At 35.9% G+C, this 26,633-nt stretch overlaps 1 protein-coding gene across 1 annotated transcript in view; it reads right to left on the bottom strand.

Annotated features, from left to right (window-relative positions):
• ANKRD31 (ankyrin repeat domain 31) overlaps nucleotides 1–26,633 on the bottom strand; it is a gene marked incomplete at both ends in the record, with an annotated part of 136,274 nt that overhangs the window by 51,659 nt on the left and 57,982 nt on the right. The window contains 8 exons of the mRNA XM_079702042.1: nucleotides 902–1,017; nucleotides 2,984–3,146; nucleotides 9,132–9,274; nucleotides 17,083–17,220; nucleotides 19,047–19,217; nucleotides 19,743–21,255; nucleotides 22,219–22,271; nucleotides 25,319–25,463. Of these exons, the coding sequence (XP_079558168.1) occupies nucleotides 902–1,017; nucleotides 2,984–3,146; nucleotides 9,132–9,274; nucleotides 17,083–17,220; nucleotides 19,047–19,217; nucleotides 19,743–21,255; nucleotides 22,219–22,271; nucleotides 25,319–25,463 (2,442 nt within the window). The remainder of the gene's footprint in view (nucleotides 1–901; nucleotides 1,018–2,983; nucleotides 3,147–9,131; nucleotides 9,275–17,082; nucleotides 17,221–19,046; nucleotides 19,218–19,742; nucleotides 21,256–22,218; nucleotides 22,272–25,318; nucleotides 25,464–26,633) is intronic.

Raw genomic sequence — 26,633 nt, 5'->3', positions numbered from 1 at the left:
AACCTAGTGAAACTGCAGAATATAAAAGAAAAATCTTAAAAACTGTAAGCTTAAAAGACATTACCTACAAGGGAATGACAATTAGATTGACAATTAACTTTTCATTCATTACAAGAGATACTAGGAACAATGTAAAATATTTTTTAAATGCTGAGGCAAATACAATTTAGTTTGAATACCATTCAAAATATTTAAGGTATAAAATAGTTGATTAATCATAGTTTAGGTTTAATGAATAATATTTTCCCCTCTACACTAACAAAAAATATGTAAGGGAAATCTAATCAACATAGTCTTATTCAAAATAATATTTCATTGAGGATGCTACTTTGCTTAAGAAGTTAGTGTCTAGTAAGCTGTATGTTTTAATCAAACTAAGAATATCCATCTTATATATTAATATATGTGCAACTACTATGTTTTTTTTTTCAAAAATATACGTTTACATGAGGGATTTCACATATAGCAAACACTATCACTATAAACCATGTGGGATCCACGTTGGTTAAACCAGGTTTCTTTTCTCTTCTCTGTGTGGGTTCCAGGGTCTTTTCTACCTAGTATGTATCTTAGATACTTTTTGGAAGTGGGTGGGTGAAGACACACTATGACAGTGGCACTGTCTGTCGGATAAGAAGTAGCCAAAAAACCCAACCTAGGTGTAAAGGATAGCAGCTAAACTATAATTCTGTGTTCAATGCAGATAATGGAGAGTTAACTATATACCATGTTTTCTTGGTTCATTCTGTTCAATTATGCTGTATTATTTTCTTATGACAAAAAACAGTTTCAACCTGTATATCCTTAAAATGGAAAGGGTGCTGCCAACAGCTAATGGCTGGCTGGCCCAAAGAATGGAATTTTCTAGGCTGAAGAATAAAAGGATTTCAACTTCACTCACCATGGCAAGGTTTTCTTTTGTTTTTTCTTGGTGTGAAATAGAACGTGTATCAACAGTTTTGCAGTCATCACAAAAACACTGTTTAGGTCTTTTTGCCTGGATAGCAGGAATTTTTACTTTAAGACATAAAATTAGAAAATATAAGAATGTGTAAAAATTTAGCATCATTTTATCAATTGTAATGGTGACAGGAATGGGAAGGATAAATTAAGTCTATAATTACTATGATATCTTAATGTTGGTCAGCACCTCATTATTTATTATCAATTGACTAACTACAGCTAACATTTGCTGAATACTTATCACATGCTGGACATCGAACTCTTTTCCTGAATCATCTTATTTAATCTTCATATGAGCCCATGAGGTAGGTAATTAATTACATCTATTTTACAGAAGAGGAACGCGAAGCTTAGAGGGATTCAAGAAGTTGCCTAAAGTCACATAGCTAGTACTGAAACCAGATCTGACTTCAAGTCCATGCTCTTAAATACTATGATTATAATTCACTGTCTCTGTAAAATTCTCTCTGAACCTTCTCCCATTTTGGATTCTTTCTCCATATATGGGTACCCTATACCCCTCATTCTGTTGGGGAACCTGATGAAGGAAAGGTAAATACAAGAAACAACAGAAAAGTGGGAATAGATATAGCACTTTTTAACAAGAGTGCCCAATAACTCCAAATATGGCTGTGAAGAGGGAAAGAGACATGCCTGGAGCTCTAAGAAAGTCCCTGACCCTATGGACTTAGCATATGGTAGCAGGCAAAGAAAAGATTTGTGTGTCAGTCTCTTGACTTTGACCTACATGTGATCTAGCTCACTAGTAAAACAGGAAACAATGATTATCCTTGCCTCTCACCAATCGTATCAGTAATAATGATTCCTCCCTTGAAAACAAACAGTTGGTAAGGACTGTGGTAGGCTGGGGGAAAAGTGAGTCACGGGGTTTCTCTTCCCAATGTTATCTCCTCACAAGACTGGAAGCTCTTCTTGGGCAAGTGCCTGGTTTGTATAGCAGGTGCTCAACAAATGTATGTTTTCTCAATTAGTGTTCACTAAATGCTTTTTTGTTTTTTTTAACACATCCATCACCTGACATTGTTACCGTATGTGTGTGTGTGTGTGCGTGCTGGTGAGAACATTTAAGATTTACTCTCTTGGCAAATTTTAAGTATACAATTTACAATTATACACTATAATCATCATCTCATATATTAGCTCCCCAGAACTCATTCATCTTATAAGTGAAAGCTTGTATTCTGTGACAAACATTTCCCCATCTCCCCCCCATCACCCCCTCCCCCAAGCCCTTGGCAACCATCATTCAGTACCTTCCTGGTTCTTTAAGCTTGACTTTTTTAGGTTCCACTTATAAGTGACACCATAAAGAGTTTGTCTTTCTGTGTCTTTCTATGCTTATTTCACTTAGCATAACATCCTCCAGGTTCACCCATGTTGCCACAAATGGCAGGATTAAATGCTTATTTCTTATAGATAACTCATCATATTATTTAAGTGCAAACTACTGCTAAAAATGGTTCACAAAATTTTACCTGACTATATATTCCCTTGAAATATTCTTTCCATTGTAATATGTTACACACACACTCACATACACATATAAGCATAATATATTTGCTTAACAAATTCATATTCTAGCATTAGAAAGTTTGTCTCGAAAAGTTGGCATTACAAATTTTGAAGTAATGGAATCTTAGTTTCAAAGACTTTAGTATAATGTCATTCTTTTCCAGCCCCACTATAAGTAAACCAATCTGCATAGTTTCAGTAACATCTCTATCTCAGATCCAATGTTACGAGAGATTAATGTTTGTTTAATGAATGATATTGTTTTGTTTCAACATATAATCCCAATACAACAGGACCATATAATCTATAAATTAAACCAAGTTTGGAAATGCTATTTCTAAAAATAAATGATGCTTTTCAAGAGTTTAAAAAACATACAAAACATTTATCCCTAGTTATGAAACAATTTACACAAATCTTAAGATTTTCTTTTTCTAAGCAGAGGTACACACCCTTATAAAATATCAAGCACCACTGACATACATACCAGTGACTACAGCATTACTCTCATCTCTATTGTCAGTCTCAATAGCACCATAAGATTTTAGCAGCTCTTTCATATTTTTATCATCTGCTTCATCCAAAGCAGTCTTCTGCTTTTGATCCTTTTGATTAGGGTTTGCTCCATGTTGTAGTAGAATCTCAGCTGCCTAAAAGGTATTTTTCCAAAGTTATCTCTACAGACACCTAAGATCAATAATTCCTGCTTTCATTACAAGACACCACTATCAAGTACTAAAAGTTATCAAAAAGTTTTCAAACTCTGACCAAGAAAATCTTGATTAAATTTGATATGACAACTGTAAACTGCTCCACTGATTTGGCCTGATCTGTCCTCACAGAAGAACCAAACACCATGACATGCAAGTACCAGATATGCTGCCTTCATGGCTGAAGAGGCAGACTTTGGTAGACTGATGTGCAAAAGGATTTACTCTATCTCTTTAACACAGCCCTTTGTCCTCCCCTAAGCTGATGGAAGACAGGGTGGAGAAGGGAGCAGGGATCATTTCAGGATTATATTAAATTATACACTGTATTATAAATTGCCATCAGACATAGTTGAATAAAGTTTCATTGGAACTATATTTCAGGTATGTTACTTGTTTAGGAGGTTTTATAAGCTAGCCTGGGAACCTAATGTCCATTCTAATATTTTCTATGCAAGTATGTTTCCTAAATAGATGACATTCACAGAATGTTAATAAGATTAAAAAGAAACAGAAATAATCTACTCCAACCCCACCTTTTAAAGAAGAGAAAACTGACGTCAAAGATAAATGTGACATTTTGGGGGCAAAAGTTTCTAATATAAATGATGCTTCCCTGAATAACTCAAATAACTCAAATTTGTGTTTAAAAAATTTGAATAACTCCAAGTTGTGTATTAGAAGTAAGTTTATAATTCATCGAAGTTAAAGATTGTCACTAATTAGTTGACACTATAAGTCAACTAGTAAAAAACAATCAGTGATTCCATCTGCACAAGGCAAATGACTCAAACCACTGAAAAACCTTTTGTTTAGGAAAAATGGTCAGTATTTTGTTAAAGTAAAGATATGCATATGTGCTAGTAGCTTTTCTCTTTCAACTTGTGTCCAGGTATGGAAAAGCAGAAAAACTTAGGAGCAAATGGGCCAGTAGAAATAATAAGGATAGCTCCTTATTTGTTCTATCAGCCTAGAGTTAGCCCAGCCTAAAGGAAAATATATTTGTTTTAAAGTCAAGCATACAAAACTCACTCCTGCTACTTACTAGTTATGTCCTTGGGCAAGTTATTTACCATCTGAACCTCATTTCTCTCACCTATGAGGCTTAAATGTGAACCCGTGTAAAGTATTTGGCACATGGTGGGGCTTAAGGAAAACACTCCCCTATTTAGCCCTGTGTAATCTCCAGCCTGCTGGCTCTTTGCCTAATCTCATGTAGTTTCCTTACACACATCTGTAGATCAGCCAAGGAACTGAGGGGATTCCCCTTTAAATCTCTGGAGAATTTTCTCTGTGCAGATACATTCTGTCTGGTATTTTGCTCCATAAATTTTAGCTGTTGGAGTTTTAAACTCCAAACAACCTTCTCAACTCATTGAGATCATAAGGCTATTTGCTTTCTTCCTCCCTAGGCTTCTGCCTGAAAACTCCTCCAAGTCCATGAGGTGGGGCAATCATACGGTTCGTCTCATGTTTCCATCCTGTCAGGGATCACTGCCCTCTGCTGCATGTTGTCTAATGTCTCAAAACTGTTATTTCATATATTTTGCTCACTTTTCTAGTTTTTAAGGTAGGAGGAAATATCTTATCCCTGCTATCCCATCTTGTACAAAAGTGGGTACCCATTCCCACCCACATTTTATCTTTAAAAAAAATCTTTTCCTCTTATTCTTCTTTTCCTTATCTTTTTATTCTCCACATTTTACAATGTAGAATACAACCATCTTGGAAGATAACTTAAAAAAGAAATTAAGATTTTTTTAAAATTGAAAGTTGAAAAAGAAAATAAGATGTTGAATAACTTTGCATGTAGTCATGCCAGAGAGAAAATTAGGAATTAAATATACAGGGTGTTATAGAATTGATACTTAGTAGGTCTACAGTACCATATATTTACCTTTCTTGCTCCCCCTTATTAATCTTTCTAGATCATCTATCAATATCCTACCTCAAAATAAAGAAATAGGGACAAAAGGGGAGTGAGTCAGAAATAAAATGAGTCAATGATAGAAGAACTGTCACATGGAGGGAAAGTTAATGAAGATATGAAGAAAGATGCTGGCAATACATTAGTATCAAAGGAATTAAAATATCATTAAAAATACTACCTCCTTCTTTTTAAATAGAATATTTCTCCTTAAAGTAAAGGCAACAGAGATGTGAAAGGTTATTCCAAAAGCAAACTTTGTCTTTATCACCACTTAGGTAAAAGAACGTCAGTAATTCTCTAGATAAAGCAATAGCAAACTATGGCCCATGGGCCAAATCCAGTCTGCTGCCTGACTTTGTAAATTAAGTTTTATTGGCACACAGTCAAACCCACTCATTTACATGTTGTCTAGGGTTGCTTTTGCACTAGAACAGCAGTTGAGTAGTTGCAATAGACTACGTGGCCCGGAAAACCTAAACTGTTGATTAGCCCTCTGTAGGAAGTATTTACCAATCCTTGCTCTAGACCAGAGCTGTTCAACAGAGTTTTCTGTTATGATGGAAATGTTCTAATCTATATTGTCTAATATGGGAGCCACTGCCACATGTAGCTATTGAGTACTTCAAATGTGGCTAATGCAACTGAAGAATTGAAACTTTCCAAAAAAAAATTTTATTTATTTATTTATTTTGGCTGCTCCGGGTCTTAGTTGCAGCACTAGGGTTCTTTGTTGCCGTGGGCTGGACCTGCATTGCAGCGTGCGGGATCTTTTAGTTGTGGCAGGAGGACTCTTAGTCGCGGCATGCAAACTCTTAGTTGCGGCATGCATGCGGGATCTAGTTCCCTGACAAGGGATCAAACCCAGGCCCCCTGCATTGGGAGAGCAGAATCTTAACCCACTGGACCACCAGAGAAGTCCCTGAATTTTTTTTTTTAAGATTTTTTTTTGATGCGGACCATTTTAAAAGGCTTTTTGAATTTGTTACAATATTGCTTCTGTTTTTATGTTTTGGTTTTTTGGCCACAACGCATGTGGGATCTTAGCTCCCCGACCAGGGATCAAACCCTGCAACCCCTACATTGGAAGGTGAAGTCTTAACCACTGGACCACCAGGGAAGTCCAAGAATTGAACTTTTAAATTTAATTAATTTTAAGTAATTTAAATTTAAATAGCCACATGTGGTTAGTGGCTACAGTATAGGACAGTAGAGCTCTAGATCAAATTCCTTATTTCAGGGGTAAAGATATCTTTATCTTTTTCAAGCAGCAGAGCTAGGCCTAGAACTCAAGTTCTCTAATATCCAGTTTGGTGTTTTGTCAAGCTCCCTATCTGCTATTTCCTGTGGTGAATTTTCAGTTCTTGGCATTTATCTTTACAGAAGACCCTCTACATCTGAGTTATCATTTTCTCTAACCCTTGAGGTTACCAAATTTCTATGAGGGAAGCTACACTCTTCAAAATAGGAAAATTCTCACTTATGAAGGCTACTCACAAAATTTGATCTAATCAAACATCCCTCCCTGCTCAATAACATGGCATTTTTTCCCATCCATCAAGTCAACATCTTTCTCTTGAGTTTTGGTCAATTTACCACTGGTCCCTGATATTGTAAATAGCCAACAATAAAATGGAAATACACTACAAATTGATTACACAGCCAAAATGTAAAGATGTAGGATTTCCTGAAGTCATATATTAAAATAATATTGTAGGGCTTCCCTGGTGGCGCAGTGGTTGAGAGTCCGCCTGCCGATGCAGGGGACGTGGGTTCGTCCCCGGTCCAGGAAGATCCCACATGCCGCGGAGCGGCTGGGCCCGTGAGCCATGGCCTCTGAGCCTGCGCGTCCGGAGCCTGTGCTCCACAACGGGAGAGGCCGCAGCAGTGAGAGGCCCACGTACCGCAAAAAAAAAAAAAAAAAAAAAAAAAAATAATAATAATATTGTAGAAATGCTTGAAGCACCTGTGAAGCAACTGATAAATGAGAAACTTAGAGGTAAAACTGTTAACCTAAAAAAAAAGAAAAATTTTGAATATGAATGGATTAATACAGGACCTAGGGAAAACTTGTGGTACCTCTCAAAATTTTTGAAAAAAAGACCTTCCCTGAGGTCATGATGCAAAAAACCAACTGTGAGATAAAGGATGTCCTATGTGCTATCATACTATTTTTCCAGAAAAGCTAGGCCAAGAAAACATACATTATTCTGCTTTTGCTATTCCAGAAATCAGTATGTATTTCAATTAGAAACTAAATATAATACTATTTAGAAAGGAGTTAACATAGCAGGCCTAAAACTGCTATCTAGAAAGGCTGCTTGCTAGGTTGGTCTGTAGCTGGCATCTGTGAAATTGGCTGGTAAACAGTGCCCTACACTGATATAAAACTTTCCCTAATTGATAAGGGTGGCTCTCTGTGCTTAAACTGTCTACACAAGCAATGTGGTTTATTTATGCTTCTGGGAGTCTGGAATCTTGCTATGTGCTAGGCAGAGGGTGCCTACATGATCAGCCCTCAATATAAATCTTGAGCACTGAGTTTCTAATGAGCTTCCCTGGACAGAAACATTGCACTTACGTTGTTACATTTTCACTGCTGAGGGAAAAGCAAACTGTATGTGACCTCTCATAAGGAACAGTGCATAGTACAGCCTGCACATGAATACCTCCAGACTCCACCTTTTTCTCTGATGATCTCCCTGTGTATCCTTACTATACCGCTGTAATAAATCTTAGCTATGAATACAATCATATGCTGAGCTCTGTAACACCTTCTAACAAATTTCCAAGTATGGGGTGGTATTGGGAAACCCCTTATTTTGTTTATATGGCATTTTCAGGATAATGTCTAAAATCCTGATTTTCCTACTATGAAATTTTGACCCTTATTTAAGTGGTTTCACTTTAAGTAACCTTTTCCCTGTACATATAACCAGTAAGTTCATCACTTCAATGACTCTTCCTGTTTGCTTTCTGCCATTGCATGAGCACATAACTTTGAGACTTTGTCAATTCTTTTTTGATTTAAATATCTTAAAGGTCAAAGAGCTTCTTTGATCAAAAGAAGCCTCCCTGGACATTAGCCTACCCATTTGGTTTATTCTTAATCATTAGTTTATCTCTCTTATCTCTGCAAATCATAAATTCAATACTATTCTTTCACATGACTATATTTAGACTGAAAACAGTGGGGATATATTTTCATAAAATTAAATAAAATTACCAGGCTATTAAAAATACCTAGAGACAGATAAAGTAGTTTTAGTGAGAGATCCAAGGAATTTTTTATATGAACCTTGGTTTTATATTGTTGCTGGTAGTTTCCTTAACTATTTTTCAAAGCCAATTATTATTCCTGAAGTCTATATTGCCTACTGACAAATCTTCTCCTAAGGTTTGTCAAACAAAAAAGATAAGTTTAAAAATCTGGAGGATTTTAAAGTCTAGATTTGAAATTGAGTGTTACTGAAATAATTACCCTGGTGATTTTCTCTTGTGATATTTTTACCATAGCTATCTGATTAAAAAAAAAAAAAGGAGAAAAAAATACAAGAACCCCCAAGGAAACAAGCAACTTGAGCTTTTACCCATTTCTTTGAAACTTCAAACCCACTGAGAAATTTCGAGTTTAAAAAACATCTGGCTGTCACATATATCATCACTAATATAGACTCTTTTATACACAACAGCAAAGCATTTAACGCAATTAAAATTGGAATGTATTATATTAATAGGCTGTGTTTACTTCTAGCCCTTTCATTTTATTCTCACTTACATGAATTACGTGATGAAGAGACCATGGAAAAATGATTCATTAGGAAATACACTGGTTTTCTAATCTATATGTAATATCATATTCATTTGTACTTTTAAGCAGTTTTTAAAAATCATTTGTTTTAAGGAATCACTTTAGTTCGCAATTTAAAATATCTTCACTGTCTTCACTCACTTTTTAAAGAAAAAGAAATAGGAACCTAATCTGATGTGCACTATACCTTTAAATGGTTGTTTGCAACAGCATCATGTAAGGGCAGAATTCCATCTAGATTTTCACAATTAACATTAGCACTAGCTTTTAACAACTCTACAATGATATCATTACATCCCGTACTAGCTGCCTCATGAAGTGGTGTCCAACCTAAAAAGGGAAAAAAGAAAAAACAAAACAAGCTGCTTACAAATCAGTATTCAAGTAGTATATTCATTATTAAGTTTATTTGCACTAATGGAATTATTAATTTTATTGATTCAAATGTATGTACTAAGTACTGGACAAGAAATAATATTGAAAACAGGCTACCTTAAGATTCCTGAGCCCAGAGCTGCCCCTGGACATGGCCCTGTCCACCAGAGGGCCCAGGATCCAGACCCGCCCACCAGTGCACAAACATCAGACCCAGGATGCACAGGGCCCTGTAGCCAGAGACCCTAGCACCCAGTTCCACCCACCAGTGGGCAGGTACCAGCCGAGAAACCCTTGGGCCCCAGGTCTGTGTACCAGCAAGGCTGCTTTAGCCTCAGGAACAGCCTCACCCACAGTAGGTGGACACCAGCCCCAGGACAACTACAGCCCCACAGCCTGCTGTGGCAGGAGTCAGCCTACCCACAGGCAGGCCAGCACGAACCCTAGGACCAGCTGGGTCCAAGCTCTGCCTAGCAGTAGGCCAACACAAACTTTAGGACACACTGAACCCCACAGCCACCTGTATCAGGAACTTGTCCCACTCACCAGCAGTCCAACACGAGCTCTGGGACCCCTGGGTCTTGAAGCCAGACCTCAGGACCTGGCTCTGCTCGCCAGTGGGCTGGCACTGGTTCCAAGAACTAGCTTCACCCACTGGCAGATGGGCACCAGCCCTGGGATCTCCTATACCCAGACTCTGTCCATCAGTGAGCCAGCACTAGCCCTGGGGTCCCCTGGGGTTTAGCAGCCAGTCACCTTGTGACCTAGCCCCACCAACCAGGGGCCAGCAGCCTCCACACAAAGCAGGGCCTGGCAACCAACTGTACTGGGGGCCAGCCAAGCTTACGAGACCACACACAGTAGTCAGCCTGCCACAACAGAAGGACCCATGCAGCCCACCTAGGGGGCACCCCTAGAACATACAGCCCTAGTGATCAGAGGGGAGTGAACTCCTGGAAGCTTAAGACATTTCCTATAAAAGGCTACTTCTCCAAGGTTGGGATATGTAACAAGCCTACCAGATACATAGAAATAACTAGTGAAGCAGAATGAGGCAACAGAGGAACATGTTCAAAACAAAGGAACAAGATAAAACCTCAGAAGAAGAACTAAGTGGAGATAGGAAATCTACCTGAGAAAAAGTTCAAGGTAATGACTGTAAGGATAACAAAAGAACTTTGGAGAAGACTGGATGAACAGAGAGGTTAGAAGTTTTTAACAAAGAGTTAGAAAATATAAAGAACAACATAAAGAACAACCAAACAGATGAAGAATACAATAACTGAAATGAAAAATACACTAAAAGGAATTAACAGTACACTAAATGATATATATAGGAACGAATCAGCAAGCTGAAAGACAGAGTAGTGGAAATCAAGAAGTGAGGACAGTTTAAGAGCTCTCTGGGACAATATCAAGTGTACCAACATTTTCATTATAGGAGTCCCAGAAGAAGAAGAGAGAGAAAGGGATGGAAAGCATATTTTAAAACATAATAATCTGAAAACTCCCCTAATCTGGGAAAGGAAAGAGATATCCAGGTCCAGGAAGCACAGACAGTCCCAAATAGGATCAACATAGAGGACCACATTAAGATACACTGTGATTTAAATGGAAAAATTAAAAGATAAAGAGAGAATATTAAGAGCAGGAAGGGAAAAGCAACAAATAACATACAAAGGAACTCCTATAAGGCTTTCAGCTGACTTTGCAACAGAACTATGCAGGTCAGAAAGTACTGGCAGCATATATTTAAAGTGATGAAAGGGAAAAATGTACAACAAAAAATACTCTACCCAGCCAGGCTCCTATTCAAATTTGATGATGATATCAAAAGTTGTACAGACAAGCAAGAGCTAAGAGTTCAGCACCACCAACCAGCTTTATATGAAATGTTAAAGGGACTCCTCTAAGCAAAAAGGAAAAGGCCACAACTGGAAACATGAATATCACAAAAGAAAAAGTTCATCAGTAAAGGCAAATATACAGTAAAGATAGTAAGTCAACTGGGTACAAAACTATTAGGAAGGTTAAAAGACAAAATTAGTAAAATCATCTATATCCACAATAAGCAGTTAAGGAATCCACAAAACAAATACATGAAAAATATGATGTTGAAAACAGTAATTGTGAGGTGAGGAGAGTAAAAATGCAGGGTTGTTAAAATGCATCTGAAATTAAGAGATCAGCAAGTTAAAATAATCATATATATATATACACACATATATAAATAAAACTCATGGTAACCACAAATCAAAAATCTATAATAGAGCCACATGCAAAAAAGAGAATGGAAACCAAACATAACATTAAAGATAATCATAAAATCAAAAGAGAAGAGAACAAAAGAAGAAAGGAATAAAAAATAATTACAAAAACAACTCCCAAACCATGAATACAATGGCAATAAGTACATACATATCAATAATTACTTTAAATGTAAATGGACTAAATGCTCCAATCAAAAGACACAGAGTGGCTGAATGGATACAAGAACAAGACCCATATATATGCTGCCTACAAGAGACTCACTTGAGATCTAAAGACACACACAAACTGAAAGTGAGGGGATGGAAAAAGATATTCCATGAAAATGGAAACAAAAAGCAAACTGGGGTAACAATATCTGTATCAGACAAAATAGACTTTAAAACAAAAACTGTTACAAGAGACAAAGAAGGACATTTCATAATGATCAAGGAATCAATCCAAGAAGAAGGTATAACGATTTTAAATATATTTGCACCCAATATAGGGCCACCTAAATACATAAAGCAAATATTAACAGACATAAAGGGAGAAATTGACAGCAACACAGTAGGGGACTTTAACACCCCACTTTCATCAATGGACAGATCATCCAGACAGAAAATCAATAAGGAAAAACTGGCCTTAAATGACACATTATACCAGATGAACTTAATTGATACATATAAAACATTCCATCCAAAAGCATCGGAATACACATTCTTTTCAAGTGCATAAGGAACAGTCTCCAGGATAGGTCACATGCTAGGCCACAAAACAAGATCTGGTAAATATAAGAAAACTGAAATCATGCTGAGCATCTTTTCTGACCACAACACTATGAGACTAGAAATCAACTACAAGAACAAAACTGAAAAAAACACAAACACATGGAAGCTAAACAACATACTACTAAACAACCAATGGATCACTGAAGAAATCAAAGGAAAAAACAACAAATACCTAGAGACAAATGAAAATGAGAACACAATGATCCAAAATCTATGGGATGCAGGAACAGCAGTTCGAAGAGAGAAGTTTATAGTGATACAAGATTTCCTTAGGAGTGAAGTAAGTCAGAAACAGGAAAACAAATACCACATGCTAACACATATATATGGAATCTAAAAAAAAAAAAAAAAAAAAAGGGTTCTGAAGAACCTAGGGGCAGAACAGGAATAAAGATGCAGATGTAGAGAGTGGACTTGAGGACATGGGGAGGGGGAAGGGTAAGCTGGGACGAAGTGAGAGAGTGGAATAGACATATATACATTACCAAATGTAAAATAGATAGCTAGTGGGAAGCAGCTGCATAGCACAGGGAGATCAGCTCGGTGCTTTGTGTCCACCTGGAGGGGTGGGATAGGGAGGGTGGGAGGGAGACACAAGAGGGAGGAGATATAGGGATATATGTTTATATATAGCTGATGCACTTTGTTATACAGCAGAAACTAACACACCATTGTAAAGCAATTAAACTCCAATAAAGATGTTAAAAAAAAAAGATTACCCCAGGAAACAAGAAAAATCTCAAATAAACAATCTAAACTTACACCCAAAGAAACTAGAGAAAAAGAACAAAAAACTTGAAAGTTAGTAGAAGGAAAGAAATCATAAAGATCACAGCAGAAATAAATTAAATAGAGGCTAAAAAAATAGAAAAGATCAATGAAACTAAGAGCTGGTTCTTTGAAAAGATAAACAAAATTGACAACACTTTGGCCAGACTCACCAACAAAAAAAGAGAGAGGGCCCAAATCAATAAAATCAGAAATGAAAAAGAAGTTACAAGGGACACCACAGAAATACAAAGGATCATAAAAGATTACTACAAACAACTATATGCCAATAAAAAGGACAACCTACAAGAAATGGACGAATTCCTAGAAATATACAGTCTCCTAAGACTGAATCAGGAAGAAACAGAAAATAGGAACAGATAAATTACCAGTAATGAAATTGAATCAGTAATGAAAAACTCCAAATGAACCAAAGTCCAGATGGCTTCACAGGTGAATTCTACCAAATATTTAGGGAAGAATTAACACCTATCCTGCTCAAACTATTCCAAAAATTGCAGAGGAAGAAACAATTCCAAACTCATTCTACAAGGCCAGCATCTCCTTGACACCAGAGAAAGATATCACACAAAAGAAGAAAATTACAGGCCAACATCACTGATGAACATAGATGCAAAAATCTTCAACAAAATATTAGCAAACAGAATCCAACAACACATTAAAAACATCATACACCATGATTAAGTGGGATTTATCCCAGGGATGCAAGGATGACTCAATATCCACACACCATTCAATGTGATACATCACATTAACAAACTGAAGAATAAAAATCATATGATCATCTCCACAGATGCAGAAAAAGCTTTGGATAAAATTCAACATCCATTTTGAAAAAAACTCCCCACAAAGCAGGTATAGAGGGAACATACTTCCACATTATAAAGACCATATATGATAAGCCCACAGCTAAAATCATGTTCAATGTGAAAAGCTGGAATCATTTCCTCTAATATCAGGAACAAGACAAGGATGCCCACTCTTGCCACTTTTATTCAACACAGTATTAGAAGGCCTAGCCACACCAATGAGACAAGAAAAAGAAATAAAAGGAATTCAAATTGGAAAGGAAGAAGTAAAACTGTCACTCTTTGCAGATGACATGGTACTATACATAGAAAAATCCTAAAGACACCACTAAGAACTACTAGAGCACATCAATAAATTCAGTTAAGTTGCAGGATATAAGATTAACATACAGAAATCTGTTGTATTTCTATACACTAACAACAAATTATCAGAAAGCAAAATTAAGGAACCTTCTCATTTTCAACTGCATCAAAAAGACTAAAATACCTGGGGATAAACCTGCCTAAGGGGGTAAAAGAGCTGTACTCAAAAAATTATAAGACAGTGATGAAAAAAAAAACAAAACTAAAGATGACACACACAGATGGAGAGACAAGATATACCGTGTTCATGGATTAGAAGAATTAATATTGTTAAAATGACCGTACTACCCAAGGCAATCTACAGATTCAATGCAGTTCCTATCATAATTCCAATGGCATTTTTCACAAAACTAGAAAAAAAATTTTAAAACTTGTACTGTAGCACAAAAGACCTCGAATAGCCAAAAAAAATCTCAAGAAAGAAGACCAGAGCTGGAGGAATCACACTCTCTGACTTCAGACTATACTACAAAGCTACAGTAATCAAAACAGTCTCATACTGGCACAAACACAGACACACAGATCAATGGAACAGGACAGAGAGCCCAGAAATAAATCCACACATTTATGTCAATTAATCTATGACAAAGGAGGCAAGAATAAACAATGGAGAAAAGACAGTTTCTTCAATAAGTGGTGCTGGGAAAACTGAAGAGCTACGTGTAAAAGAATGAAATTAGAACATTTCTCACATCTATACAAACATAAACTCAAAATGGACTAAAGAACTAAATGTAAGACTGGAAACCATAAAACTCCTAGAAGAAAACATAGACAGAATACTCTGACATAAATCATACCAACATTGTTTTGGATCTGTCTCTTATGGCAAAGGAAACAAAATAAAAAATAAACAAATGGGACCCAGTTAAACTTAAACGCTTTTGCACAGCAAAGGAAACCATTGACAAAATGAAAAGAAAATCTACTGAATGGGAGGAAATGTTTGCAAATGACATGACCAATAAGGGGTTAATATCCAAAATATATAAACAGCTCATAGAATTCAAAACCAATAAAAGAAACATGCCAGTCAAAAAATGGGCAGAAGACCTGAATAGACATTTTTCCAAAGACATACAGATGGCCAACAGGCACATGAAAACATGCTCAACATTGCTAATCATCAAAAAAATGTAAATCAAAGCCACAATGAGATATTACCCTACTCCTGTCAGAATGATAATCATCAAAAAAAACCCACCAATAACAAATATTGGTGAGGATATGTAAAAAAGGGAGCCCTTGTACACTGTTGGGCATGTAAATTGGTGCAGCAACTGTAGAAAACAGTATGGAGGTTTTTCAAAAAACTAAAAACAGAACTATCATATGATCCAGCAATTCCACTGCTGGGTATATATCTGAAGAAAACAAAGACACTAATTCAAAAAGATACATGCACCCCAGTGTTCACAGCAACATTATTTACAATAGCCAAGACATATAAGCAACCTAAGTGTCCATCAACAGACGAATGGATAAAGAGGTGGTGTGTGTGTGTGTGTGTGTGTGTGTGTATATATATATATATATGTGCAATGAATACTACTTGGGCATAAAAAGAATGAAATTTTGCCTTGTGCAAAAACATGGATGGACCTGAAGGGTATTATGCTTAGTGAAATAAGTCAGACAGAGACAGATACTCTATGTTATCACGTAACTGTGGAATCTAAAAAAGAAAAGAAACAAGCAAATTCAGCAAAACAGAAACAGATTCATGGATATAGACAATAAACTAGTGGTTACCAGTAGGGAGAGGGAAGGGGGGAGGGGCAAGATAGGGGTAGGGGATTAAAAGGTACAAACTACTGTGTATAAAATAAATAAGCTACAAGGATATATTGTACAGCACAGGGAATATAGCCAATATTTTATAATAACTAAGTGGAATATAATCTATCAACTTTGGGTTTTTTCTTTGTTTTTTAGTTTTATTTTTAATTAAAAAAATTTTGAGGTACAGTTGTACAATATTACAACTTTGAATCACTATGTTGTACACCTGAAACTAATGTAATATAATAAATCAACTATACCTCAATAAAAAAGTATGCTTCATTTTTTAAACAAATTAACCACATCAAAAATATCTGTTGATACAAGTGCCAAAAGACTCACAGAGCATAAGATATAATGGGACCAGAGTAAATACTAATCATGTCAAATGGTTTCAAGTCAGATATTAAAATAGAGTAAGATCATCTGACCTTCCTATTTATATCTTGTATTGTCACATTTCTCTTTGAAATGACATTTGATCAATCAATCTGAGTTTTTTCCCTCTGGAATTCCTTATACAAGTTTCTTTTGTGCTTGAGAAAAATGTTAGAAGATCAATTTAAAAATGGAGGTTTAAGATAAAAACAAGACATGGGAGAAAAAAGGAATCGTATTAATAGACAAGGAAAGAAAAGAAGGGACAGGGAAATGGGAAAATTTGGCATTCTCTACAAAGTTAGATAATGATATTAAGGCCTTTAAGGAAAAGGTCTACATAAAGCTTCTTTCCCTTCCCATTCTGTATACTCGCTCTGAATGCTCCCAAACGTATGTTAAAAACTGTTTCAAAGGAGGTTATTTTAGCAATTGGTGTGAACCAAGATAAATCTTACTATTCAACTAAATAATAATATATTATAAAAAAGATTTTCAAAGTGAGTAGCTATATATCAGCCAGGATCAAAATGGGGGAGGGTAGATGAAATGTGTATATCAGTGAGTTCACATTATAAAGACAACTACAATTTAAAATCGAAACCTGCGTTATCTTTTAGATTCACATCTGCTCCAGATTCTATCAGAGCTTTCACCAGAGACAAGTTTCCTCTTCTGGCAGCCAAATGAAGCCGGCTTTCTCCTCTGGCATTCCTCTTACTGATCCCAGCTGTTTTCATTTCTGTAAATTTGCCAAGCAAAACTGAGTATTCTTTTCTGCCAAGTGCTGATTATTATGAAGGATCTTAGAAAATACACAGCAACTTCCTCAAAACATCGTAAGTAGGATGCACTACACAGAAACATACCTCAATTAATATCACTGCTGTTACTATTTAAAAATATAACTTGTAAAGAATTGATAGAGTATCTCATCACATTACTTCAAATTCATTCTAGCAGTTGTTCACTCTATCATATGCTGGATTAAAACAAATAATACTTGCTTCATTTCTACACTCACTTCACTCTCAGTAGTCTTCTATCAATGGATAAAAATTTTCTTAAACCAAATTGTGATTTTATAAAATCCTCTTTCTATAACTATTCTTATATCTCAGTGGGCGTGTTTCTGATCACAAAAGATGCCAAGAACCAAACTATGGCCTATTGGGTATTTCATTTTCTTTCATAGAAAATGTAGTACGATATCATTATCTGAAGATTTTTAAATCTTTTCCTTGCATCACAAGTTAGACTTGAGTTGGAACTAAAAACAGTGAATAGTTTTTTTCCCAAACTATGCTAAAATGATGTACTAAAAGATTTTTTATAACATCATATAAAGAAAATAGAAGACACTATCTCTTCTTCAAGTGGCCTACAGTACAGTGGAATGACAGACATGTAAAAAATTACATTAAAATATGATTCAGTGCTGCTAGAGAAATGTATGAGTTTCCTGTGGTAGCTGTAACAGATGACCACAAACTGGGTGGTTGTGTTGTGCTTAACACAACACAAATATATTATCTCATAGTTCTGGAGACCAGAAGTCCAAAACCAAGGTGGCAGCAGGGCTGCACTCTCTCTGAAAGCTCTAAGGAAGAATCCTTCCTTGCTTCCTCCAACTTCTGATGGATACCAGCATTCCTTAGCTTCCTTGGCTTTTGGCCACATTGTTCCTTTGCCTGGCTCTTCACATTATCTTCTCCTTTCCTGTGTGTTTCAAAGCTCTCTCCATTTTTCTTTGATAAGGATACTTGTAAGATTTGGGTCCCATTTGGAAAATCCAGGACAACCTCCTCATCTCAAGATCCTTAACTACATCTGCAAAGATTTTTTCTAAACAAGGTAACGTTCACTCTTTAAATGAGATAGTATCACAGATTCCAGGAATTAGGACATGGACATATGTTTTGGGGGGCCACTATTCAACCCACTACAGGAGGTATGTATAAGAAGGGCTTTAGTTTACATGACAGGCGGACAATGGGGGAAGGTTCAAAGAGTATGCCTAATATTCCTACCTCTTACTATATCAACTTTTTCTTACTAAATCAACTTTTCGGTGCTTAACATTTAACCTGAAGTAGTCCAGCCTATTGTTCACACAGAACTAGCTCCAAGAACTATCAAAGAATAGTCAGCTATCCATGCTGCCAAACACACACAGTTCATGCATCTGACACAAAGAAACTAGTGGCTATGCTTCTTTAGTTTCCCATGTGTTAAAAGGGCTCAGTGAAAGTATCTAAGGGATCTGACACAATTCAGATGTGCTGCCCCCACTCAACATTCTTGCTGTCTCTACTGTTTATCTTATCTCCTCTAACATAACAAATTAGAAGTCATAGGCAAAGATATGACAATATATTGGAAGACTAAGAGATTCTCAAGTGGTGGATTACAATAAAACCATCTGACAAATATAGCTCAAATAACCTTAAAAATTAGTGAATGACTAAAAAAAACAGTAAATATGAAAGTGTATAATTCTTTGAAGGAGAGTGGATTGCTAGGCTTGATCATGCAAACCTTTCCCTATATAAAAATAGGAATACAAACCTTGGCTGCAGGTAGCTTTCAAGAAATTTTGCCTTTTTCTGAAATTCTGAACTTTTTTGTGTTCCTGGATGTTAGTAGGCATGTGAATTTCTGAATCTGTTTTTTCTTTCTTCTCATCACAATTTCTTATAGTGTTTTCATCTCCATTGACATTATTAGTTAATTCCTCACCTGAAAAACAAACATTTTGCAATATCAGTGTTGTAGTTCTCCTTACCCGTTACATGACTAAAAAAGAGTCTAGTCATGTTAATTGTTCCAAGCTTCTGTTCCTAGCCGGACTGCTTTTATTTTAAAGGAGTGGAAGCCTTTAAAAATGTTTTCATACAACAAACATAAATTAGTTTTCTGGATGCAATTTCAACTGTGAATCACTGAAATCAATGGAGCTAACAATTTCCTGTTATGAAAATGTTGTTCGGTTTCTTGATACTAAGTAGGTGCTATATTAAAAAAACTCATAGAAACATAAAAACTCATAGATATACTGTTTATTATCTCCTGTCAATATCAATTTAGCACCTTCTTTCAAAGTAAATACCATTACTTAACTAATTAACAGTATCTCCAAATTATGGTCCACATGTCCTCATTCTTATCAGTTTGGGCATAGGTTGAGTGAAATTCAGTTAGAAATTTCTGTGAAATAAGTAAATCTATAGGAAATGTGTACAAATTGAGCAATACTACTAATACCTGGTTTGTGAGAAATTTCCTTCTCTTCTCTTTGACTAAGCTGTGAGACGGTCAATTCTTTATTGTCAGTGGACTGAAAGCCTATACTATGTATAGTTTTGATCTCTTGTCTCCTTTTTTCAACTTTAGTTGTTTTTATTACTTGAGAATGAACAACTCTGGATAAGGGCCTATTTGAAGAACTTGGTTTTTGGCCTTTGTCAGTGTAATTCCTTTTAGTGTCTCCTTCCTTATTCACCTTTTCCACAATATGTGTATCCGTTTGATTCATTAAAGGAGTTGGTATTCTGGGGCTACTATCCTGAGGCCTCTCGAATAGTTCCACATGACTAGTCAACTTTGAAACTTCATGTGTTGAGAGTGTTCTTGTACAAGCAAGTGAAGTATGTTCAGGACTGCCATGTGAGTGATCAAAAGAAGTGCCACATGTACATTGTTCATAATTTGAAACATGTTCAGAAACTATTATATTATCTGAATTAGAAAAACTAACAGCTTTCTGTTGTGGAAATATGGTTAGGCTGCCTGCTTTTATTAACTCATTTTCCTGTGAAAAATGGTCTTGAGAAGGTAAAAATTGTTGAAAATCCATTTCTTCTCTATTTGTTTTATTCTCTTTATAATTATTGTGGTTTTTGCAACCTGAAGAACTTATCACCTTTTTAAGTGTTACAGTCTTCTCAGGAGCACAGGAATCACCATCATCATCATTATTAAAATTTTCCTTTATAAAGGATGGGGAAAAGTTTTCCCACTTATTAGGGCTCTCATCTTTTTGAACTGAGTTACTGTTTTCATGAGATTTATAAGGGCTAATGTGCTGCTGTTCTTGGTGAGTATGAGGCTGCTGATCTGTAGTAACAAGTGGTAACTCGGTTTTTTTATGTAAAGAAAGTCCTGAGAAAGAAACGGCTTCAGCTTGGTCAGTGGATTCTAATTCCAAAAATTTTATTTCTTGTCTATCTGATAAATCCAGGCTTTGGGTATGTGTCTCTTTGGGAAATGAACAAGTCTCAACATCATTACTTAAACCATTTTTCAGGCCTGACAGAGATGGGCTAAAAGGTTTACATGACTTTTCTGGAAGGTCATCAAGGGTTTGGAGAGTATGTTGTTGACAAGTAATCAATCTGTTTATTTTTCTGGAAGAAGAGACAGCGATTGTCTTTCTTGGATTGCTTTCTTGGATTGCATCATCCACTTGAGTCCTTTTATGTCGTGTATTTCTTCTTCCTTTATCTTTAGACACATTTGTGCTGGGATCCTCAACACCATGGAGATTGTCCTTTCTGAGTCCTGTCGAGTGTATTTGGTTAAGAGTTGATCGTGTATGTTTGGATTTACCAAATTTCGTGTTTTGGGAATCTTTTTGGAAATGTTCATATACATCTTCTTCATTTATAAATAAACCCTCTTTGCTTCCTTTATTGTCTTTTGCATGTTCTGGCTTCTGTCTCTTCGAATTTTCATCACAAACAAACCCCCTGTGATTTTTAGAACTGAATTTTGGTTTCTATAGAAACAAAACACATAGTTAGCTTTAATTTTCAACTATAGTTCTACACTTAATTCATTCTGGATTGGAGATAAAGCAAACTAATATTCCATTCAATGTTATAATTTGATCTAACCACAGGGCCTGCTGGGATATATACAACCTGATTTGTATTTCAGAAAAGCAGACTAACAGAAGAAAGGCAAAAGTAATAGACTCAGTATGTGTACTAATCTTTATTTTCTCCTGTACATTTTAATTTCTTTTTGCCAGTATTTTAGCACTATCTATCTTACTAAACATAATGAAAAATTTTAATCTACCTAATTTTTAGAGGTTTTTAAAACAATCAGATAATTCCTTTACAAGGAATCTTTACAAGAATACTGTAGAAACACTCTCCACTTCCATTTGTTATATAGATAGACCTAGAATTAAGAGAGTTTCTTCCTCTGGTATCTGTGAGAGACCACAGGTAGGGCAGTGGAAGAATGGATTTAAAAACAAAAAGATAGATATACAACCAAGTTGGCCTGCATGCAAAGATTACTGTGGGCTGCCAAGATTAAAACAGGGACAGTGCTTCCTCTCGCACATCACAACACAAGCACCAGATGAAAAGTAACTGCCCACCACGTGAAGTCTGAAGGGATGGATCGACACTTTTGACTCTTATACTGTGCTCAGGCCAGAGGAAATTCGACATTGTTGATAACCCTCATGGCTCCATAAAGAGGAGAAAGGAAATGGAAATGGCTACCAATACATTAGTGTGCCCACATATGCTTTATTTACTCAATTGCTTCCCAAACTAACAGGCCAGAACCTTCTGATTATGTAATTATTCCAAAGTGTCTTAAAAGCAAATGAAGTCACTGTTCCTGGTGAATGCTTCAGTAGTCTTTCTTTCCCCTCTGATGATCTATAAAATAACCAGCAGGTGTGCTCTATAAAAATGTTTATTGCTGAACAGAGATATACCTTGTGGTGGTGTTCATCCTCTAAGTCTGAAGGGTCAGTGCTATTTGTCTGCGCTGTAAGCAAAAAGAGAAAAATCAAAGAAAAGAGCCTCCAGTAGTCAGACTCTAGACTTCTAAAACCAAAACTCCTTTGCCATGAGAAAACCAAGTGGAAAAAGTGAAATTATGCAAACACTTTCTATTAAAATTGGCACATATAACATTCCATAATTTATAATTTCCATATTTATTGAGAGAGCTGAAAACATTTCTCTAGGAAAAGCAAAACAGACCCAACAAAATTATGCTAAAGATGGGCACTGAACTCAGTATTTTTATATTCCCCACAGTTATACTCAGATATGCAACTGTGTGGAAGGTTTTATAAGGCAAAAAATTTTTTCATAATTAATTGTATTATCATCATTTTCTAATATGTCTGCTTAATAAAGTTGCAGGATACATGAGTAATATACAGAAATCTGTTGCTTTTCTATATACTAATAGTGAACTACCAGAAAGAGAAAGCAAGAAAAAAATCCCATTTACATTTATAATCTCATCAAAAAGAATAAAATACCTAGGAATAAACTTGACCAAAGAGGTGAAAGACCTATACTCTGAAAACTATAAAACACTGATGAAGGAAACTGAAGATGATACAAGGCCATGGGAAGATATACTGTGTTCTTGGACTGGAAGAATACTGCTTAAATTTCCATACTACGCAAAGCAATCTACAGATTTAATGCAACCCCTATCAAAATAGCCACAACATTTTTCACAGAACTAGAACAAATAATCCCAAAATTTATATGGAACCACAAAAGACCCTGAACTGCCAAAGCAATTTAGAGAAAGTTGAACAGAGCTGGAGGTATCGTGCTCCCTACTTCAGACTATACAATACTACAGTAGTCAAAATAGCACAGTAATGGCACAAAAACAGACACATAGATCAATGGAACAGAATAGAGAGTCCAGAAATAAACCAACACACCTATCTTCAATTAGTCTATGACAAAGGAGGCAAAAACATACAATGGAGAAAAGAAAGTCTCTTCAACAAACGGTGCCTTCAATAAGTGGTAAAACTGGACAGCTACATGTAAAAGAATGAAATTAGAACATTTTCTCACACCACATACAAAAATAAACTCAAATGGATTAAAGACATAAATGTAAGACCAGAAACCATAAAACTCCTAAGAGAGAACATAGGTAGAACACTCTGACATAAATCATACTAATATTGTTTGGGATTTGTTTCCTAAGGCAAGGGAAACAAAAAATAAACAAATGGGACCTCATAAAACTGAAAAGCTTTTACACAGAATAGGAAACCATTGACAAAACAAAAAGATGACGTACTGAATGGGAGAAAATATTTGTAAAAGATACGACCAATAAGGGGTTAATATCCAAAATTTATAAACAGCTCATACAACCCAATATAAAAAAAATCCAATCAAAAAAAATGGACAGAAGACCTGAAAGATATTTTTCCAAACAAGATAACACAGAAAGGGCTTTCCTGGTGGCGCAGTTGTTGAGAGTCCACCTGCCGATGCAGGGGATGCAGGTTTGTGCCCCGGTCCAGGAAGATCCCACATGCCACGGAGCGGCTGGGCCCGTGAGCCATGGCCGCTGAGCCTGCGTGTCCAGAGCCTGTGCTCCACAACGGGAGAGGCCACAACAGTGAGAGGCCCACGTACCGCAAAAAAAAAAAAAAAAAGAAAAAGATAACACAGATGGCTAACAGGCACATGAAAAGATGCTCAACACTGATAATCATCAGAGAAATGCAAATTAAACCAACAATGAGATATTACCTCACACCTGTCAAAATGGCTATCATCAAAAAGTCTACAGATAACAAAGATTGTTAAGGATTTGTAGAAAAAGGAGCCCTTGTATACAGTTGGTGGGAATGCAAACTGGTAAAGCCACTATGGAAAACAGTATGGAGGTTTCTCAAAAAACTAAAAGTAGAACTACCATATCATCCAGCAATTCCACTGCTGGGTATATATCCAAAGAAAATGAAAACACTAATTCAAAAAGATACACACATCCCAATGTTCATAGCAGCACTACTATTTACAATAGCCAAGACATGGAAGCAACCTAACTGTCCATAGCAGATGAATGGATAAAGAAGATACAGTATTATATATATACAATGGAATATTACTCAACCATAAAAAAGAATGAAATGCTGCCATTTGCAACAACATGGATACCTAGAGGGTATTATTCTTGGTGAGATAAGTCAGAGAAAGACAAATACTCTGTTATCACATATATAGAATCTAAAAAAATAAAACAAACCAATGTATATAACAAACCAATGTATAAACAGAAACAGACTCACTGATATAGAGAACAAAGTAATGGTTACCAGTGGGGAGAAGGAAGGGGGAAGCGCAAAATAGCATTTTGGAATTAAGAGATACAAACTACTATGTATAAAATAAATAAGCAACAAGGATATATTGTACAGCACAGAGAACGTAACCACTATTTTGTAATAACTTTAAATGGAGTATAATCTATAAAAGTACTGAATCACTACACTGTACACCTGAAACTAATACAGTATTATAAATCAATTATACTTCAATAAAAACTAAAGTTTTTATATAATCTTCTTGAAACTGCAGGTCAAGTTCTTTTGTAGTTCAACTTAGTGCAATGATGAATGAGAAGGCAAAAGTACAGCCATAAGAAAATATTCTTAAGGAATGAAAGTAAACAATCCTGGCCATATTCATGGAAAATGATAAAGCCAAATATAAGTTACATCACCTCATGTTATTCAGACAACGGATTATGGGGAAAAGACCCAGAACTTTACAAAAGTTTTCTTAACTGTTTCCAATACATGTCCTGGGGAAAAGTACATTTAATACTATCTTTCTTTGTTCTTTTAGAGTTCTTACATTTGGTGCATTTGCAAACAAGTCAGTGTGCTCAACTAAAGGAATGGAGCAAGGACACCACAGGATGGATTTTCTCAAAATTTATGAGGAAAATCAATTTAATTTCTATAATTCCATGTTTGATTTCTATAACTCTCTACTGACATGATGAACAGATATAACAGGGCAGTTTAATTTTACCTGATATAAGATGTTTTTGATGTTTAGGAACGTATCTCTCAAGGAGACGCTTCATACATGAGTCTTTGGCTTCATCCAAAGCACACTTTCCACTGTCATTTCTAAATAAAGGATCTGCTCCATTCAAAAGAAGTAACTGTGCCACCTAGAGGAAGATTGTGTGAGAGAGCCCAGACAAAAGGTGTATTATTATAAATGTGTGCTAGCATACAACTCTAAGCAACATCAAATATTTCTTTCAACAATACAGTTTCGGTTTCCTGTAACACTACTGCCCAAAACCAAAAATTAATGTAACTGCTACTGAATCATAATTTATTGATATAAATATGCCTTCTCTTACAAAAAAAAAAAAAAAAAAAAGGAGAGAGGAAGTAAGGAAGAGGGAGGAAAGGAGGAATGGAGGGAGGGGCAGAAATGTTTGTGGTTCAGTTGCTGATGAAATGGAGCGAGTAGATATACCAGGAATTAGGATTACATTCTGTAGTAGTAAATGTAATTTTAACAGGTTCCAGGAAATAGCTAGATCTTCTGTATAGACCTGTGTTGCTGCTGCTCCCCCTCGGTATCAGAGAGAAACAGGTAAATCCTTAATCTGTTACCCCTCCTCAAGTCACCTCCTCTATGATGCTCTCCCTGACCTCCTCACCCACTGATCCCCTAGAGAAAAATGACCTCTTTCTTCTTTATGTACATATTTTATGTCCAATATGCTCTATATTATACTTATTTCTTATATATTTCTCTCTCCTGTACTCCAAGTTTTTTGAGGGTAGGACTCTGTTTTCTTTTAAAATTAATTTATTATTTTTGAATAGGAAATTAATAAATATGGTTCAAAATACAGAAGGCTCAGAGAAGTAGACAATGAAAAATAAGTTTCCCTCCTCAACCCTTGTCCTCTAGTCATCTAATCATTTTTTCTAAGTCAGCTCTGGTTACAGTTTCTCCTGAATTTTTCCAGAGTTAGTCTAGTCCAACAGGTATATATGTACGTATCATAACTGTGTAAACACATTTTTTCTTACACAAGTGGTCATATACTATATACATTCCTCTATATCTTAGCTTATTTCCTCCCCACCCCACCCTGCAACAGACTTTGAAGATTGTTCCAAATCAGTACGGATTGAACTTCATCATTCTTTTTAGCAGCTAATAGTTTATTTTTGAATGTACTATATGAATGTACTATAATTTACTTAACCAGTATCCTACTGATGCATGTTTAAGTTGCTTCCAAGTTTTTGCAACAGATATATGTCTTAATCATCTTTATATTCCCAGTGTCTATTTCAGTATCTGGCATAGAGTA

This window comes from Hyperoodon ampullatus (assembly GCF_949752795.1).
Source record: "Hyperoodon ampullatus genome assembly, chromosome: 4".
Classification (NCBI taxonomy): domain Eukaryota; kingdom Metazoa; phylum Chordata; class Mammalia; order Artiodactyla; family Ziphiidae; genus Hyperoodon; species Hyperoodon ampullatus.
This window is presented reverse-complemented; position numbering and strand designations above follow the sequence as displayed.